Here is a 19,158-nt window from a genome sequence, read left to right as displayed (position 1 = left end):
TTTCTGCAGGGATATGTTGTGTTATATTTTGATTTTATAAGTCAACTGTATCAGTTTTGTAAAAAATGGTTTTCTTTTTCCCCCTCTGCGTATGCTCAGGTTGGTGAAAATACAAATAAATGCTTTATAAAAAGCTTTGCTTTATAAAAGATTTGCAAAAATTTTCTTTTTTTTTCTATAATAGCTAAAATAAAGCCTAGTCCTTGTTTTAAATACAGTAGCTGCTATTACTAGCACGTTTTTAAAGAGTGATTCAGTAGAACAGTGCAGTACATTAGTAAGTCTAATTAAACCATGCTTGTTTTCCCCAAATTGTTGAATATGCAATTTGTGTCAACTTTAATCAATTGAGTAGACCGGTCTCCGGAGGGCGATTGCTTTAGTGTTCATAATCACTGTAGTGTAGTTCATTAAGAAGCTATCACAGAATTCCCCTGGGAACAATTTCTAAAAGATTATCTGCTTGCTCTGAAGTAACCTTGGGGACAAACGTCAAGGAGTCAGTAACAAAAGTAAGGGATTTTAGATGAGTGCTCCTGCTTACTTGGCAATTCCCGACTGTCTTCGTCTGGGAGAAGAACAGACTATAATTGTTCCTGTTTTCTTCCCCCTAGTATATTTGAGCCCAGAAGAAATCGTTTTCCAGCCTTCCTCCTTTTTTTTGTGTTTGCTAACTGGAGCGGTTCATGCCATTTAAATTACCCAAAGCCCTCTAAATAAGCTACTGTTGTTGTGTTTGGGTGGGAAGCATGAGCTGGGCTTGCAGGCACATGAGAATCGAGATGGTCTTTGTGGTTGATTAAAGAAAGTTGACGTTCTCTTCGTCACCTTATTCCAGGTGGAAACAGTGTTTTACCTGCTGCAGGAATTTTGCAAGTTATTGTAGCAGTGTTATATGTAATATTAGAGAGGAGCAGGACAGGGAGAGGAGCTGTAAAAGGGAATGTTTTATTTGGCAGAAGACTGTTTAGGAGGGAAGCAGTTTTTTCATAAGTGAGAAGTGCCTACTGCCTCTGGCACGAAAACATACCTCTTTTTTAATTTTCTTTTTTAACCCCTTGAACCAGTGATCAGTTTTGTGCAGTAGGTTACGTTGTAGCATTTGCAAACAGGTGCGTAGTCCATGGAGAGAAATCAGAGATGGTTGTGGAGGTGTGTTGAGGAGGCAGAAAGAGCTTGGGGAAGGTGGGGCTGGGTGGGATGAAGGATGCTTGGTTTTCTAGGCTGCAATGGAGAGAGAAAGAAGCTGGGCTTGTTTGTAAGAGACAAAGAAGGTGAAAGAAAGTGGAAGACCATCTTGAGCTGGTGTGTGGGTGGACAGGACAGCAAAGAGCTGCCCCAGGAGACAGCAGGCTGAGGTTTTGGGTGTAATTTGAAGCTCTTTTCCAAACTATGATGTACAAAGCTTGGCACTTGTTTTGAGTTACTTCTTCTGTTTGTTTAAAAAAAACCAAAAAACAAAAATTTGCTTCAGACATCTGCTTGTATTAATGATTGCTGTTCCTTTCATTGATCTGAATGGCTCAAATGGTTTGTATGTGAAAAATGGTTTAGCAGCACGCTTTAATTTAATCAGTCTATTAGATCAGAAATGCTCCTTGGATCTCTAAAGAAGTTTCTTTGATTGGAAGTTCATTAGCTGCTTTTGTCTGGCGTGTTCCCTGCTTAAATTAATGTATTAATATACTCTGCCTGTTAAAGGAGATTCTTAATTTACAAGTTTCATGTTTACTGTCTCTTTAGAAGAAGTGCTGTGTGGATCTATTTCCAAACATCAGGAAGCACAGCTACACACTTGTCTGTGCATGGTTTAAAGGGCATCCCTTCTGTGAAAGTGCTGTGTGGATCTATTTCCAAACATCATGAAGCACAGCTACACACTTGTCTGTTGCATGGTTTAAAGGGCATTGCTTCTGTGGAGTGGTCGTGAGAACTGTCACTTGGGAAGATTTGGTGACTAACTGAATTAGGACCTCCTTGAAACACAGTGCTTTGAGACTCTCTAGCTTCAGGAGAGACTATTTCAGTGACTAACTGAATTAGGACCTCCTTGAAACGCAATGCTTTGAGAGACTCTAGCTTCAGGAGAAACTATTTCTCCTTCTGTGAAGTGGTCGTGAGAACTGTCACTTGGGAAGATTTGGTGACTAACTGAATTAGGACCTCCTTGAAACACAGTGCTTTGAGACTCTCTAGCTTCAGGAGAGACTATTTCAAAAAGCTGCATTTAGTATTTTGATTCATTGCTCTTGAACTTTAAACATTGCTGCCGTGGCAGATGTTTTTCCTCATTTGGCATGCCATAAATAAATCTGTGGGCAGGGGTTTAATGTAACTTTTCACTCAAATGCAACACAAAAATGCTCGAGATTGAAAAGGGCTGATTATAAAGGGATATTTATAACAGTCTGTTGATCTTCCGACTTGCTTGTGTTGGCTTCCCCATGCTTGAGCTCAAAATAGTGATAGTGCTGAGGAGCAGAGTGATTTCCTTCATTATCCACTCTCCACTATGGATTTAACAGGGTACTGCTCTTTAGTTCAAGTGTGATACTTGAATCTTCTGAACTAACATAGTGGAGTGGAACTAAACGTTAAAAACCTGCAAAGGCATCTAACCTCATGGGTGATGTCTGCGCTGATGCAAAGCCACCAGGAGACCAGGGCAACAGAGAGAGGGCCTCCCTGGGCATAGCTGGAGCAGAAACCAGTTAAAGAGGTCTGGAGAGTTCTGCAGGGTCCACCCCAAGCAGAACGTGGTGCTTCATTAGGAAAAGTGCAAGGGGTCCTCAGTTTTGCTCTGAGGTTACCCCTCAGTAGTGATTGTACTTGTACCCTGTGACTGATGTTAAGCATGTAGAGGAAAATAGACAAAAAGCAGCATTGTAAAGGAAGTGGGCTTGTCAGGTATTTGCCAAGTGAACAGACAGATCCCTGCTGCAAGCAGATTCTCTCATCAAAGTGGAGCAGCATAAAGGTGTGTGTTATTAACATTGTAAAGTGACATCTGCCCTTCTCCTATGTGTGAAGAGAACCCTTAAAAATTCTTGCACGTAGGGTTGACTTTCTGCTTTCCGAGTACTTAAGCCAGAAGTTCACTAAATGTTTGAAGCCAAGGATGATGCTTTTATTACGTTAAAAGAAAACTGAAGTTTTTGAACTGTTAAATCTGACAGGGTCTGTTCTTCGTGGCTTGCATATCCTTTTAGTTTGGCAGGAAAATGCAAAGCAAGTGCTCAGGCAAGGGCTTATCAGCATGCAGCAAGCAGCTCTGCTCAAGTCAATAATGCAAAGTGATTATTTTTGCAATGCAACAGTGTCAAGCTTTCCAAACGTGAAATACTTGCTTCACTCTTGCTCATCTGTTCCGTCCCACTTCCCTTGCTCAATATGATAGATTTAAATCCAGGCCGGCCTCAAAAACTCATTACAAAAAAGTGTTGCCCTCTGGTAGTAATTCAGCATTATTTTTTTTCTGAAGCCGTACAAGGGTATAAAACAAATCCAGCAAATCATAAAACTTGAATAGGTAGAAACGGAGCTGAAATTATATTAAGAATTTCACACATAAGTTATTCAGTAATAATAACAATTTTCCTTTTACGCTTTTTGTTGACTAGAATGGCTGTGACAATGTACAGCGCCCTGAAAACTCACAGCCTTACAGAGGTTTTTGCTGGGTTTTTGTGGTTTGGTGTGTTTGTTGTTGTTGTTGTTGTTTTTTTTTTATAGAATTCTGTGCAAAGCCAGCTTGGATTGAATGATGAGTGAAGTGTCTCAAAGTCTTGAAAGCAGGGCTCAGCAAATGAGAATGGGGGAGCAGTGTAGGTAAACTTCAAAAGGGGGTGATTATGGAATGGGAAGATAATATTGGAATTCAGTATTGGAATTCTGCAGCTACAGTCTGCTCTCACTTGGTGTAGATGAAAGACAACCCTTAAAAAGTTATTTTATTCCTGCTTCTTCAAGTGGAATAGAGCAAATTACCACGCTTTGGTAAGGTCCCATTATCAAAGGCTGTGGGAAATACACAGCGGGTTAAAATCAGACGCAAGAAATTCTTAACGCCCACGAGACATTCACTCAGCCTCCCTGAAGGACAATACAGCCTTTGAGGGCAGCAGTGGAAGGGGCTCCTGACCTTCAGGAGGTCAGAGCATCTGCTGGGGCAGCGTGGGTGGCTGGAGACAGAGGGACTCTCAGCTGTCCCTGGTCACACACTCGGCATCAGTCAGTCCTCGGGCTGTGTCCACGCCAGGGACAGCATCCATAGGGGCACCCGAGCCGAGCAGGTGACACCAGGGACACTGAATTCAGGAGAGTGAAGTGGAGGTTGAGACCTTCAGGCCTGTTCCTGCTCTCCAGGCTCTCCACACCACTGAAATCCTCCTTTATTCAGCGACTTTGGCTTATTTTTTCTCTAGCTCCACCGCACTTCAGAAATAGTTTGTCCCTGGGATTGCTTAATACAGGTCTCCAGGTTTTGTTGACCTCTGCTGTGCCCTGTTTCTGTGACAGTAGTTGTAGTTCACAAAACTGAAAAAAAAAAAGGATAAAATGATGGCTTTCATCCATACAGCCTGGAGAAGAGGAGGCCGAGGGGAGACCTTATTGCTCTCTACAACTCCCTGAAAGGAGGGTGTAGAGAGGTGGGGGGCGGTCTCTTCTCCCAAGTCACAGGCGACAGGACAAGAGGAAATGGCCTCAAGTTGTGCCAGGGGAGGTTCAGGCTGGATATTAGGAAAAATTTTTTCACTGAAAGGGTTCTCAGCCATTGGAATGGGCTGCCCAGGGAGGTGGTTGAGGCACCATCCCTGGAGGTGTTCAAAAGAGGGGTTGATGTAGTGCTGGGAGGTATGATTTAGTGATGATGCTCCTTGTTTGTTGTGTGGGTGTCTATTTTTGTCAGTTAGGTTGACGGTTGGCCAAGATGATCTTTAAGGTCCCTTCCAACCTAGAAGATTCTGTGATTCTGTGATTATTTGAAATCGTCCATTTTTCTCGTTCTTGCGAAGGAGCTGACAGTGTGGTCCTTTGGGAGTGGCAATGACTGCTCAGCACTATTTCCTTAAAATATACGGATAAATATAATTCTTAGGTGTCTCTGGTATGTCCCTTTTTGCAGTTTATGTCTGTGTTGTCATTGAAGGTGAGGAGTAAATTTTTTTAAAAGAGTTACTGTCTTTGCCCCCCTGGATGAATTGAGAAGCTCCATTAGGAGAAGATGCTGAAACTGAAAAAACACTGTCTGACAGTATCAGCTTCCCTGGGCAGCTTCACGTTATTAAAAGCAGATAAACTGAGTAGGTAGGTTGTTCAAGATCAAAGCAAAGCTGGATTGTGAGAGGCTGTTGCCCAGATAATGCTGACACCTTGTCTTTTTCATTAGGGCATAATTGGACAGCATTCTAAAGTGATACAGATTTCTGTGGTCCACCACAGTCGCCAGAGGGCTCGGAACAGGAAACAAACTGAAATATGCTCAGTCTTTGCTGTGGATAGGAAGTTTTTACTTTGAGGCTTTATCTTTATTGTGAAAGGTACATTTTAGCCTTGAAACAATTAATGTGCAGTGTTTGTCCCGCTACTGGAAATCAGGCAGCGTGATTTTTCTTGGGTGGGCAGTCAAGTGCTTGCAGGCTGTAAGGGCAGGAGGGGTAATGATGATGTTAATTAAGTGTCTGGTAGGTGTGAGCTCCAGTGCCCAGACTTGAGTGGGATTTTGCATTCGGGCAGCTTAGTTATGCTGCTGCTGAAGAAAATATTCTAGGTAGAAAGCTTGCCCCAGAGTTGGTGGGAGGTGATGCTTTTAAGTCTCTTTTTGTAATATTTGGATCTTGTGCATCATCTTACTCTCTGAAGGTTGGAACTGAGGATGTGGGCTCTTATGTCAGTGCTAGTGGAACCCTTTTGGGGATGCCCACCCCAAAAAAAGCTGTGTTTGGTGGTAGCATTTGGAGGCAGATCCCCTGAAGCTTCCTGTTTGCACAAATTGCAAACCATCTCCAGTCAGCTGTGTTTAAATAGGGACCTAAAGGGAGGGTGTAATGATGATGTTAATTAAGTGTCTGGTAGGTGTGAGCTCCAGTGCCCAGACTTGAGAGTGGGATTTTGCAGTATACATTTTAGCCTTGAAACAATTAATGTGCAGTGTTTGTCCCGCTACTGGAAATCAGGCAGCGTGATTTTTCTTGGGTGGGCAGTCAAGTGCTTGCAGGCTGTAAGGGCAGGAGGTGTAATGATGATGTTAATTAAGTGTCTGGTAGGTGTGAGCTCCAGTGCCCAGACTTGAGTGGGATTTTGCATTCGGGCAGCTTAGTTATGCTGCTGCTGAAGAAAATATTCTAGGTAGAAAGCTTGGCCCAGAGTTGGTGGGAGGTGATGCTTTTAAGTCTCTTTTTGTAATATTTGGATCTTGTGCATCATCTTACTCTCTGAAGGTTGGAACTGAGGATGTGGGCTCTTATGTCAGTGCTAGTGGAACCCTTTTGGGGATGCCCACCCCAAAAAAAGCTGTGTTTGGTGGTAGCATTTGGAGGCGGATCCCCTGAAGCTTCCTGTTTGCACAAATTGCAAACCATCTCCAGTCAGCTGTGTTTAAATAGGGACCTAAAGGGAGGATTTGAGATTGAGCAGAGATTTGAGACACATGCTCATACAAGAGTGATACTTCTCCGTGCTCGTACCACACCTAAATCTCTTTCTCTAATATTTTGAAACGATTTCAAATCCTTGCTTGACACCGTCTTAATTTTCTAATTTTAAGGATGGATTGCTGAATTAAGTTTTATCCCCACCCTTAGAACTAAGCAGTGTAGTCAGTTGGTGGCATATACTAAGGTATTATTTCTCTCCTTAAGCAGAGAAGCAACAGGAACAAGTCTGCTATACGGACAGAAAGATCTGAGCTTGTATTTGAATATCCAGTATTTATTTTTTGATGACTTCTCGATATCAAGCATCCATGAAATGGGAAAGCTTTTTTGATATTTTGATTTAAATTAGCAAAACATCACTCTTTATCTAGATTTGATTTCCAGTAATTTCACGGATTACTAGATAAATAAATTATGTGAACATGAAATGCACCTGAAATGTATGCCTAACTGACTATGCTTTTCCTTTGCAGGATGTTGTCTGGGGGTTAAACTCTTTATTTACTGTAAGTAAATGAATATTTTGCATATCCACTTTTCCTTTTTCCTGCCTAGTTTGGTTTTAGCATCAGCTACTGTGAACCTCATCTGTTGCCTCTTAAACTTAAGACTATTATTTGCTTTGCCTTCAGTGGGTGTTGTCCAAGTATGAAATCAGTTTGTGTTTTTGTTTGTGTAACTGCAAGACTCATACAGAAGGTCTGATATGCAAGCTTTTTCATACATGGTTTTTACTTTTGGTTCTGAATCTACTAGGGATAAATTGGTAACAAGTTACTTAGGATCTTCCAAACAGTATGAAATTCCTTCTGCTACTTTGCAAGAAATAGAAATTCATGTTGCTCTGAGAAGGAATTGTGTTGGTGTTATGTTTTTTTGAAAATGTTTAGGAATTAACGACTACCCTGCAGTTTCATTCCTGTTTTGAACACTTACATTCCTGTTCAAGGGCCTCAGTGTACCCACCTACATTTTTGCATAAACCCCGACTTGTTAGAGAAACGATACAGAGTAAATGAATATTTTGCATATCCACTTTCCCTTTTTCCTGCCTAGTTTGGTTTTAGCATCAGCTACTGTGAACCTCATCTGTTGCCTCTTAAACTTAAGACTATTATTTGCTTTGCCTTCAGTGGGTGTTGTCCAAGTATGAAATCAGTTTGTGTTTTTGTTTGTGTAACTGCAAGACTCATACAGAAGGTCTGATATGCAAGCTTTTTCATACATGGTTTTTACTTTTGGTTCTGAATCTACTAGGGATAAATTGGTAACAAGTTACTTAGGATCTTCCAAACAGTATGAAATTCCTTCTGCTACTTTGCAAGAAATAGAAATTCATGTTGCTCTGAGAAGGAATTGTGTTGGTGTTATGTTTTTTTGAAAATGTTTAGGAATTAACGACTACCCTGCAGTTTCATTCCTGTTTTGAACACTTACATTCCTGTTCAAGGGCCTCAGTGTACCCACCTGCATTTTTGCATAAACCTGACTTGTTAGAGAAATGATACAGTTTTGTTCAGGGATACGATTTTGTTCAGGGATCCCATTTTCTTCCTTTTCCTTAGATGGGCAGGAGCAAGAAACCTGTGCCTTGTAATTACAGGAGCAACTTGAAAATGGAAGAGAGGGCAGGAAGCTGCAAGAGGCAGGCAGGATGCAACAGCTGCTTTTGCCCTAAAAGCAGAGAGAGGCTAAGTCTTTACTGTAAAACAGCTGCCTTTTTTTGGGGAGTCCAGGATTATGTTCTCCTTCCACAGCCATTGCATTTCACAGTTAGTCTCCCACCGTGTGCCAAGTAACTGGAAGAAAGTGAGAACCACTGGAGGTCCAGAGAAGTGCCTTCAGAGGCAGAACTGCATGTAGAAATAGTCTGTTGGGCAAACAGCTGCAAAGAGTGATGGTCATGCCTTGGAGACTGCAGGGATTTGTCATGGCCAGTAAGAGCAGTGCTTCCCTGCTTGCCTTTTAGATTTCCCTCCCACCCAGCTTCTTAGAAATAATTAGGCTTTGGAAAGCTGGCATTGGATTGTACAGGCCTTGCAGATTCTTTGGAGGTTTTCTTGAAGAAAGTAAGTGAAAATGAGGTGGTTTTTGGTGTCCTGGTTTGAGTGAAATGGGAGGTTTTCTGCTTGAAAACAAGTCAGAGGGACGTGAGCCTTTCACACTTGAGAAATGATAGTATTTCACTGCTGTCACAGGGTGGGGAAAGTGATCTGGGCTGCAGGCAGAGTAGGGGGGTTTGTGATTCACTGTTATTTTCTTATGATGATTCCCCTTTTATCAGCATCTTGGTTTTAACGTTAGACCCTTTCTCTTTCCAAAGTTAATATTTATTGAGGTTAAACTGACAGACCTGAGATTTGTTTTGAAAATTTCCCCTCCCTGCTTCTAAGTCAGAGTGACATGAGCCTTTCACACGTGAGAAATGTTAGTATTTCACTGCTGTCACAGGCTGGGGATGATCTGGGCTGCAGGCAGAGTAGGGGGGTTTGTGATTCACTGTTATTTTCTTATGATGATTCCCCTTTTATCAGCATCTTGGTTTTAACGTTAGACCCTTTCTCTTTCCAAAGTTAATATTTATTGAGATTAAACTGACAGACCTGAGATGTCTTTTGACAATTTCCCCTCCCTGCTCCTGTGTGCCCTTTTGCTTTTGGGGTCTTTGCACTCCTTTTTCTCTGGGCCCTGTTTTTCCCATTGCACTAAAACCTTCCTGTCTGTCAGGCTCCAGGTTACAGAATCCCAGAATCGTGGTGGTTGGAAGGGACCTCAGAGATCATCAAGTCCAACCACAAAAAAACAAAAAAACAGAACAAAACAAAAACCCAAACCAAAACCAAAAAAAACCAACCAAACAAATAACCACCACCCACCACCTAAACACACAACAACAACAACCAAACCAAAACCATCACCCACCCACACAACATCCCACCACAAACCAATAATCTTGGGCACTAGAGCATGCCCTGAAGAGCCATGTCTACATGTTTCTTACGTAGTGTCTTCTCAGAGGGAACAAGACTGCTTGGCTATTGGAGATGGTATTAAGGAAACTCTTCCTGCTTTATCACCAGGCCATTGGCAGGTGCCTCCTCCAATGAAGGAACTTTGAATGTTCCTTCAAAATTTGATTTAAAACTGTCTGGGTTTTCAAATAGCAATGCATCACTGCCAGAGAGGTGTGTCATGGGGCTGTGTGGAGTGCCACGAGAAGGGGTTGGGTGCCTTGCTGCTGCTGTCCTTTGCTTGATTTATGATTTGGTGTGCAATCATCAAACTCATTTGCATCTACCTTTGGCAGATAATACCTATCAAGGTGGTGAGAAAATGGCACTGCTCTTGCTGGTTTTCTTTGTTTCATCATCTTGTTCGTTAGGGCTTTGGATGCCTTGTATGATAGCAGTGAGTGGAAACTCTGTGAGAAAATGGCACTGCTCTTGCTGGTTTTGTTTTGTTTCATTATGTTGTTCATTAGGGCTTTGGATCCCTTGTATGATAACAGTGAGTGGAAACTCAATAGTGTGATCTGTTTCTTTTTCCAGGACCTTTTGAATTTTGACGATCCTTTGAATATTGAGGCTGCAGAGCATCATTTGCGTGACAAGGTGAGTCAGCGGTTTATTTCCAGCATGTTGTTCCTAAACAACTACACGTCCTGTACTCAGCAATTCCTCATCCTGCCTTTTAAAGCATTCGAGCTGGTACTTGAGGCAATGAGTGAGTGACTCATTGTATCAGCAACCGGTTACTCAAACGTGGTGTGCTTTATCTGGGAAAGTAAACTCTACACGGTAGGTTATTCACCATAGAATGGTTGAGGATAATGTAGTCATATCCCCAAAATAGAGCATCTTTTCCTTCTCATTTCTGAGATTTTTCCCTGAAGTTGTACATGTTCTGTGCAGCAAATGATAGCGCATTTTTTTGACGCAGTTATGTGAGTAACCTTTACCTTAAAAGGCCTGCAAAAAGACCTCATCCTTCCGTGTCTCTTTCAAAATGCAACTTTTTTTCTTCAAACTCTGACGTGTTTCATGATTTTATTAAGCTAGGAGAAATCTGGGCACATTCAAAAGACAGGAGCTGGAACTTTATTTTCTTTTTACTGATCCTGCTTGTTCTGTGTGGATTATGGACTGGGCAAAGCAAAATATGGGATTGATTAGTGGCTTGATGAACTTCTGCTGGATGTACCTGTCAACTGAAATTGAGCATGGAGGTAGAGGTGAACAAAGTACTAACTTCTACCTTGGATGACTCTCTGTGGTTGTGTCTTTACATTATATAAATGCATACTTCAAGCATATAAAAGATACACTCAGCACGTTCAAGATCTCTTGTTTTAATTAAACTCTTCTGATACTTTTGTTAAGTTAACCTTAAAGATGGAAGAAAGTTTCCAGGTAAATGTTGATTTGAAGAGTTCATTGAAAATGCAAAGTTAAGCAGTGCACCTAATTTATCTAATTTTTTCAAGAGGAAGCATCAGGCTTGCAAGTTCATCTTTCCAGCTCTTTTCTTGTTTAATGACACCTTGTAGCTATTCTGGTATCTCTCAGTGTTTGCAGAGCTGGGACAAGGCTGTAAGCCTAAGGTGAGAAAAATGTAGCAGAAACCTACTCTGAAGAGGCTTTTTTAATGGCTTTGTTACATCATTTTGGCAAAGAGTGCCAGGAACCCTTCCAAGCCATAAACCACTGAAAGTACTCACAGAGGGGATGTAGCCTAAGAAAGAAAACCAGCATAGTGAAGGTAGCAGGCTGAATCATTTTCTTTCTTTGTATTGTTAGACAGAATTATGCTCTGATATCTTGCCAGGGAAATTTGTAGCTCTTTGAGCACGGTGAGGCTACACACCTATTGCTAAGTGTTGAATTTGGCACTTGGTTTCTTCTAGCTGTCAGAGGGGGAAGCAGTTTGTCTGGAGCTTGGGTAGGTTTTTGTAAGGAGAGATGCTGCTGTAGTACTAGCACAATCTTGTGTCAGATGTGCTGGAGCTGTGGTAGATGAGCCTTACCAGTGCTTCGAGTGAATTGTTAGACCCCAGACAAGCCAGACAGTAATATTCTCTTCCCAGAGAGTCATGAAATGCTAAGAAATCCCTCTCCTGTATCTCTCAATCTCATTCAGAAATTGGAAATCTTGGGAAACCACAGAAAGGAAGAATGTTCCCTGCTTTTAAAAGCACACCTCCCTCAAAAACAAGAGGTGAGCTACTCAAAATACGTACTGCTACACGAATAGCATGGAAGGTCTGGGGTGGTTTTTGGTTTTTTTTAGATAAAAGCAGCTGTGGAAGAAGTGAAAAGCAAATTGAGTGGGTTTCTTGACAGTCTTCTAAATTAAAAATATTTTTGGAACAAACATTTCATTTTTGATTTAGTAAACTCTAAGTAGTCTCCAGAGGTATCTGTAAAATTCATGTTCTGCCATGTTAATTTTATTTATTTTTGAGTTTATCTGAAGTTAGCTTAGGTATTTCATTGACAGTGACAACACCAAGTAGTGCTGGATTTTCCATAGTATGTTGAGACAAAACCAATAATGTTTGTTTGGAGGGAATAAATTATGCAAGGAAGGGAAATGGCTGCTTTTACAATTAGCCTCAAAGTGGGAGGCAGTGGGAGTGGGAGTTAGTTTTTGTCTCTCCCAGGCCTAGATGTCATGTAGTGTTTAAGCACTTTGTTTGGCACTGCTCTTGCTGGTTTTGTTTTGTTTCATTATGTTGTTCATTAGGGCTTTGGATCCCTTGTATGATAACAGTGAGTGGAAACTCAATAGTGTGATCTGTTTCTTTTTCCAGGACCTTTTGAATTTTGACGATCCTTTGAATATTGAGGCTGCAGAGCATCATTTGCGTGACAAGGTGAGTCAGCGGTTTATTTCCAGCATGTTGTTCCTAAACAACTACACGTCCTGTACTCAGCAATTCCTCATCCTGCCTTTTAAAGCATTCGAGCTGGTACTTGAGGCAATGAGTGAGTGACTCATTGTATCAGCAACCGGTTACTCAAACATGGTCTGCTTTATCTGGGAAAGTAAACTCTACACAGTAGCCTTATTCACCATAGGCTGGAATGGTTGAGGATAACGTAGTCATATCCCCAAAATAGAGCATCTTTTCCTTCTCATTTCTGAGATTCTTCCCTGAAGTTGTACATGTTCTGTGCAGCAAATGATAGCGCATTTTTTTGACGCAGTTATGTGAGTAACCTTTACCTTAAAAGGCCTGCAAAAAGACCTCATCCTTCCGTGTCTCTTTCAAAATGCAACTTTTTTTCTTCAAACTCTGACGTGTTTCATGATTTTATTAAGCTAGGAGAAATCTGGGCACATTCAAAAGACAGGAGCTGGAACTTTATTTTCTTTTTACTGATCCTGCTTGTTCTGTGTGGATTATGGACTGGGCAAAGCAAAATATGGGATTGATTAGTGGCTTGATGAACTTCTGCTGGATGTACCTGTCAACTGAAATTGAGCATGGAGGTAGAGGTGAACAAAGTACTAACTTCTACCTTGGATGACTCTCTGTGGTTGTGTCTTTACATTATATAAATGCATACTTCAAGCATATAAAAGATACACTCAGCACGTTCAAGATCTCTTGTTTTAATTAAACTCTTCTGATACTTTTGTTAAGTTAACCTTAAAGATGGAAGAAAGTTTCCAGGTAAATGTTGATTTGAAGAGTTCATTGAAAATGCAAAGTTAAGCAGTGCACCTAATTTATCTAATTTTTTCAAGAGGAAGCATCAGGCTTGCAAGTTCATCTTTCCAGCTCTTTTCTTGTTTAATGACACCTTGTAGCTATTCTGGTATCTCTCAGTGTTTGCAGAGCTGGGACAAGGCTGTAAGCCTAAGGTGAGAAAAATGTAGCAGAAACCTACTCTGAAGAGGCTTTTTTAATGGCTTTGTTACATCATTTTGGCAAAGAGTGCCAGGAACCCTTCCAAGCCATAAACCACTGAAAGTACTCACAGAGGGGATGTAGCCTAAGAAAGAAAACCAGCATAGTGAAGGTAGCAGGCTGAATCATTTTCTTTCTTTGTATTGTTAGACAGAATTATGCTCTGATATCTTGCCAGGGAAATTTGTAGCTCTTTGAGCACGGTGAGGCTACACACCTATTGCTAAGTGTTGAATTTGGCACTTGGTTTCTTCTAGCTGTCAGAGGGAAAGCAGTTTGTCTGGAGCTTGGGTAGGTTTTTGTAAGGAGAGATGCTGCTGTAGTACTAGCACAATCTTGTGTCAGATGTGCTGGAGCTGTGGTAGATGAGCCTTACCAGTGCTTCGAGTGAATTGTTAGACCCCAGACAAGCCAGACAGTAATATTCTCTTCCCAGAGAGTCATGAAATGCTAAGAAATCCCTCTCCTGTATCTCTCAATCTCATTCAGAAATTGGAAATCTTGGGAAACCACAGAAAGGAAGAATGTTCCCTGCTTTTAAAAGCACACCTCCCTCAAAAACAAGAGGTGAGCTACTCAAAATACGTACTGCTACACGAATAGCATGGAAGGTCTGGGGTGGTTTTTGGTTTTTTTTAGATAAAAGCAGCTGTGGAAGAAGTGAAAAGCAAATTGAGTGGGTTTCTTGACAGTCTTCTAAATTAAAAATATTTTTGGAACAAACATTTCATTTTTGATTTAGTAAACTCTAAGTAGTCTCCAGAGGTATCTGTAAAATTCATGTTCTGCCATGTTAATTTTATTTATTTTTGAGTTTATCTGAAGTTAGCTTAGGTATTTCATTGACAGTGACAACACCAAGTAGTGCTGGATTTTCCATAGTATGTTGAGACAAAACCAATAATGTTTGTTTGGAGGGAATAAATTATGCAAGGAAGGGAAATGGCTGCTTTTACAATTAGCCTCAAAGTGGGAGGCAGTGGGAGTGGGAGTTAGTTTTTGTCTCTCCCAGGCCTAGATGTCATGTAGTGTTTAAGCACTTTGTTGTGAAGTGAAATTGCTGTGGTCCTGTCCTATCTCTTAAGAAAATACTTTCAGGGCGTGATACCATTAATATGAGAATGCTAATGAATTTTCCTGAGACTTTTATTGGTGTGTAATACAATTGTGCAAATACATCTATATGCAAATAGGTTTGTATACAAACATCTGTGCCTTGACAGATACAGTAAGAGAATGCCTTTGGTCATTTGACAGCGTGGGAGTCTGTGGATTGTAGCAGCCAAAACAAATGTACATGGAGCTGTCTCCTGTGGTTCTCCCGGAGGAGATGACTCAGTATTTCACTGATGTCATTTCAGATTTCAAATCCTGGGATCCCTTTGCTGACATTCCAGGCTAAGTGTGGCTGCCCGAGAGGTTAACAGCTAATCTGAACCCTGCCTCTGGTTATTGAAAACGTGAAACTGGGGTTTGTTCAGTTCCCTAGGCTGGTATGAAGTCATCAGAAATGACTGCTGCCTTGCAGGTGCTGGAAGAAGTCACATTGTAGATATCAAATCCTTATTATTGATTCTTGGAAAACAGTTGGGCTGTGAATGTTTGTGTTACAGATCAAGCTGTGAGGGACAGTTATGGGCTCTTCCTGCATAAGTAACCTCTTAATTTTTGCATCAGATGTATGGCTTAGATGTGAGCATGAAGTTGTAGGTTTTGGGAAAGCAGCCTTGTTCTAGGGTGTAAACATGGTACAAAATTCAGAGCTCAAGTTGTTCAATTAATTGCTTTAAAAAACTGTATCTTATCTGAGTTAGTGCAGCTTCAGCTTCCAGCCCTCGGAGACCTCCTTTGGCTCGAGGAAAAACTGTATCTTATCTGAGTTAGTGCAGCTTCAGCTTCCAGCTCTCAGAGACCTCCTTTGGCTCGAGGAAGGAGTTGTCAGTTACTGAACCTCCTCACTTGCAGCTTCCTTCAGCCACTGATCAAGTCACTTTAAAAAAAAAATAATAATTTAAAAGTACATATGCTTGTTTATACAGCTTGAGTAATTCTACAGTTCTTCCCCACACACTTTACAAGATGTCTGCAACTTTTTGGAAGATTGTACAATGAATTCTGGCAGAGTCATCAAGCATCCAATTTCACAAATGCTAGATAAAGTGATTATCTCAATATTGAGGCTCACTAGCCCTCTACTTAGGTTTCCAAAACCTACCTTCTTACCAGCTATAGGATTGATCTGGAGACCTACATTGTAATTAGTTGTTCTCATCAGAAGACCTTTTCAGTGACAAAAGACACTGTCTTCCACCTTTTGTGACTTTATTTTTTCAGAGAGAGAGCCCCTGTGTTTGCCTGCATCGTATGGTACTGTTCAAGTGATTTCATCAGTGTGAGCAATTTTGTAAGGCTTTGGTTTTGCCAGTCATGAGTTTTATCTCATGATTGTCATCTAGTGATGTTGGATGCTCCAAAGCTTAGTTACCCACGTTGTGATCTTTTTCTGTATATGCAGTTGGACATCTCCCCTTTCAGTTTATGAGTTGAATCTCACATTCTCTTGTCATTCACCTCTGAGAAGGCTCTGTCCTCTTGGTCATCTCCTCGCTAGTATTGAGGGCCTGCTCTTAGGTCCCCTCCAAAGGGTGCTCCACTCCACCACCAAGGCTCTGTTCCTCAGCCTCTTCTAGCCCTGAGGCCTTCCCAGTAGAGCTGTCCCCAGCCTGGCATCTGGCACTGTCCCCATGCGGAGGCTGAGTGTGTCCCTAGGGTAGGACTTCTCATTTGACATTGCTGAACCTCCTGAGGGTGCTGTCAGCCTTTCCTCCAGCCCACGCAGGTCCCTCTTCAGGGTGGATTTGCCCTCTGACATGATGGGAGCATCCTCTTTAGTGACTGCATTTCTGGAGACCTGGTGTGAAATTCCACGCTCGGCCAGTTTTTAAACTCAAAACTTCTTGCAAGTTTGTTGACTGTGGCTTTCAGCATTTATAAAGCATTTAGATAAAATTATAGTTTCCTTTCACTCTTCCTTTTTTTTTTTTTCCCCCCTCTTTGTTTAACTCATAATTGTTTCCACCTCAGGGAAAGCTTGCATTGTTTGTTCCTGTAGTGTTACTGTTTAGAACATTCCTGGTGCCCACATTGCACTGCAGTTAGGTCACAATCACTGGAAGATAAGCAACCATTCTCTCTTGCTTTAGAGCTCAATAAATCAGAATAAAAAGATGATTGATGTCTCTACATAAACTAAGTAAGGTGTTTCCCCAACATTCAGCCTTCTCACACTGATACAGTCTCATCAGTTGGGTGGTGTGAGTTTTCCTGTGGAGTTTAAAGAACTCCTTAGCTAGTTAATTAGCTGGGACTGCTTCAGATTTAGCTGAGAAGTTGGTCTGTCAGTAATTACATGGATGGCCAGAGCCATTAATTGTCAATATAATTGATTCCAGAGATTCCTAAGCATTGAGAGAACATTTTAAGTTTTAATGACTACTCACTTAAAAACAATGTACTAAAAATTGTAGGATTTGCTGGTTTATAAAGTAAACAAATAGAGCTCTCCTGATTTGCTTTCTGTGGCAGCCAGGTTGTCCGAATACTGAAAGAATAAGGATATACCTTGGTTATTCAAAACCCAATCAGCTTAGTAGTTCAGGACTTGTGTATTCCTTAGAGGTGCTGTGTCTGCTATTTGTTAGCTGAAATGTAGAAAATACTTTCCATACATCTATATTTCATGGTTGTTTAGAGTTACTATCCCAGGACATTGCAATTCGCTGTCTTCCTTAAAAAGCCCTTATTTTCTAGTACTGGGTGTCGTTGCCAAAAAAAACCCAAAAGACATTTCAAAGCCATACGTGCAGTACACAACAAGAAAATTCATTACACTGGCTTGGAGCAGAAACGTTTTTTCCAAATATTCCTTACCTTTCTTTCTCACTGGGGCCTGCCATATCGGCAAAGCTAATGCTGTGTCCTAGTTTAATTGTATTTACCTGTTGTATTTGGTGCAATGTCAAATACTAGAGCAGTTTTTGTCATCCTGCAGATTAGCAAACGCTCAATTTGCTTGTTCACCCATGCAGCTGTGAGTTGTTTTAGTAGGAGAAGCTGAGTAACATCACCCTGTGGTATTTTCCTGCACCATCTTTCCATCTTCTCAGTGAAACTCTGTGAGTATTTAGTGCTCCCTGCTGTGACATTGTGAAAGAGTAAGATAGACAGCACTCTGGGAGGGACTTTCCTCCCCCTTGTAAAAATCTAGCATGTCTTTTTTTTTTTTTTGTGGGACTCTTACCAGCAGCTCTGAAGTGCCAAAGCTGAAAAATCTAATTGGAATAAGTGTGCGTTTGCCAGGGATCCATCTTAAACACAAACCTTTTACTTGATTCAGAAAGTCCTGATTTTGATGTACATCAAAAGAGGGCTGGAGCACCTCTCCTATGAAGACAGGCTGAGGGAGCTGGGATTGTTCAGCCTGGAGAAGAGAAGGCTCCGGGGAGACCACCTTTCAATATCTGAAGGGTGCCTATGGAAGAGCTGGGGAGGGACTCTTTGACAGGAGGTGTAATGACAGGACAAGAGGAAATGGTTTTAAATTGGAAGAAAAAAAATTCAGATTAGATCTCGGGAAGAAATTCTTTGCTGTGAGGGTGGTGAGACACTGGAACAGGTTGCCCAGAGAAGCTGTGGCTGCCCCATCCCTGGAGGGGTTCAAGGCCAGGCTGGATGGGGCTTGGAGCAACCTGGTCTGGTGGGAGGTGTCCCTGCCCAGGGCAGGGGGGTTGGAACTGGATGATCTTTGAGGTCCCTTCCAACCCAAACCATTCTGTGATTCTTCTCTGGAAGGCAGTGTTTTATGTTTCTGGTTATGGAGCACAGGAATGCAGTGAACAGCATGAGTGTCACTGCATTGGTGACTCCGGGTGACTGCTGGTTGTGTGAAAAGAAATCATTAATGCCAGGCTTTTGTGGCCCCTCTCTTTGCCAGAGGAATGAGGGCTGTTGTCAGATTCAATGTAATTATTGCTGGAAACACCCAAGTTGCTCCTGGGTGTGGAGGGGTCAACGTGGTGCTTCCAACAGGTGCTCCAGGTGCAGATCATCTCAATCAGCACTTGTGTTGTGTTTCCCAATTGCCTGCCTCATTCTGAAGAACATGCAGCAGAACAACCCTATGTAAAAGGGGTCTTGGTTTTGCCTTTTTTCCTCTAGTTATCTTCTGTCAGCAAAGGGAGTTTTTTAATTTTTTCTCTGCCTTTACCATGGCTAGATCAGTAGCAAAGCTTGTAGCTGTTGTTTTGGTACTTCAGCGGTGAGTTATTTTGCATAGGTTTGTGTGGAAGAGTTTGGTTCCAGCCCAGCTTTTAGAAAGCATGGATTTAACTGAATTTTAGCAGCTCCTGTTGTCACTGATTATATTTCTGGATCATCTGTTTTCAGGTAGGTTTATATGCTGGCATGATGTTTGTAGACATTGTATTTTTACTCTAAGGAAGGGAGTTTTGTACAACAGGAGGTTTAAGGGGAGGGTTGGAATTTTTATATAACATACTGCAGTTAAACATGACTCTGAGCAATTCATAA

The 19,158-nt window shown here is 41.5% G+C and overlaps 1 protein-coding gene across 4 annotated transcripts in view; it reads left to right on the top strand.

The window, feature by feature from the left end:
- UBE2F (ubiquitin conjugating enzyme E2F (putative)) overlaps positions 1–19,158 on the top strand; it is a 97,620-nt gene that overhangs the window by 48,611 nt on the left and 29,851 nt on the right. For 3 of the 4 annotated variants that reach the window (XM_014951973.1, XM_014951972.1, XM_014951970.1), the window contains exons 7-8: positions 7,130–7,162; positions 10,205–10,267. In XM_014951973.1, the coding sequence (XP_014807459.1) occupies positions 7,130–7,162; positions 10,205–10,267 (96 nt within the window). The remainder of the gene's footprint in view (positions 1–7,129; positions 7,163–10,204; positions 10,268–19,158) is intronic. The other variant, XM_014951971.1, reaches the window with a different exon arrangement.

This window comes from Calidris pugnax, unplaced genomic scaffold (genome assembly GCF_001431845.1).
Source record: "Calidris pugnax isolate Ruff unplaced genomic scaffold, ASM143184v1 scaffold179, whole genome shotgun sequence".
In the NCBI taxonomy this organism is placed as follows: domain Eukaryota; kingdom Metazoa; phylum Chordata; class Aves; order Charadriiformes; family Scolopacidae; genus Calidris; species Calidris pugnax.
This window is presented reverse-complemented; position numbering and strand designations above follow the sequence as displayed.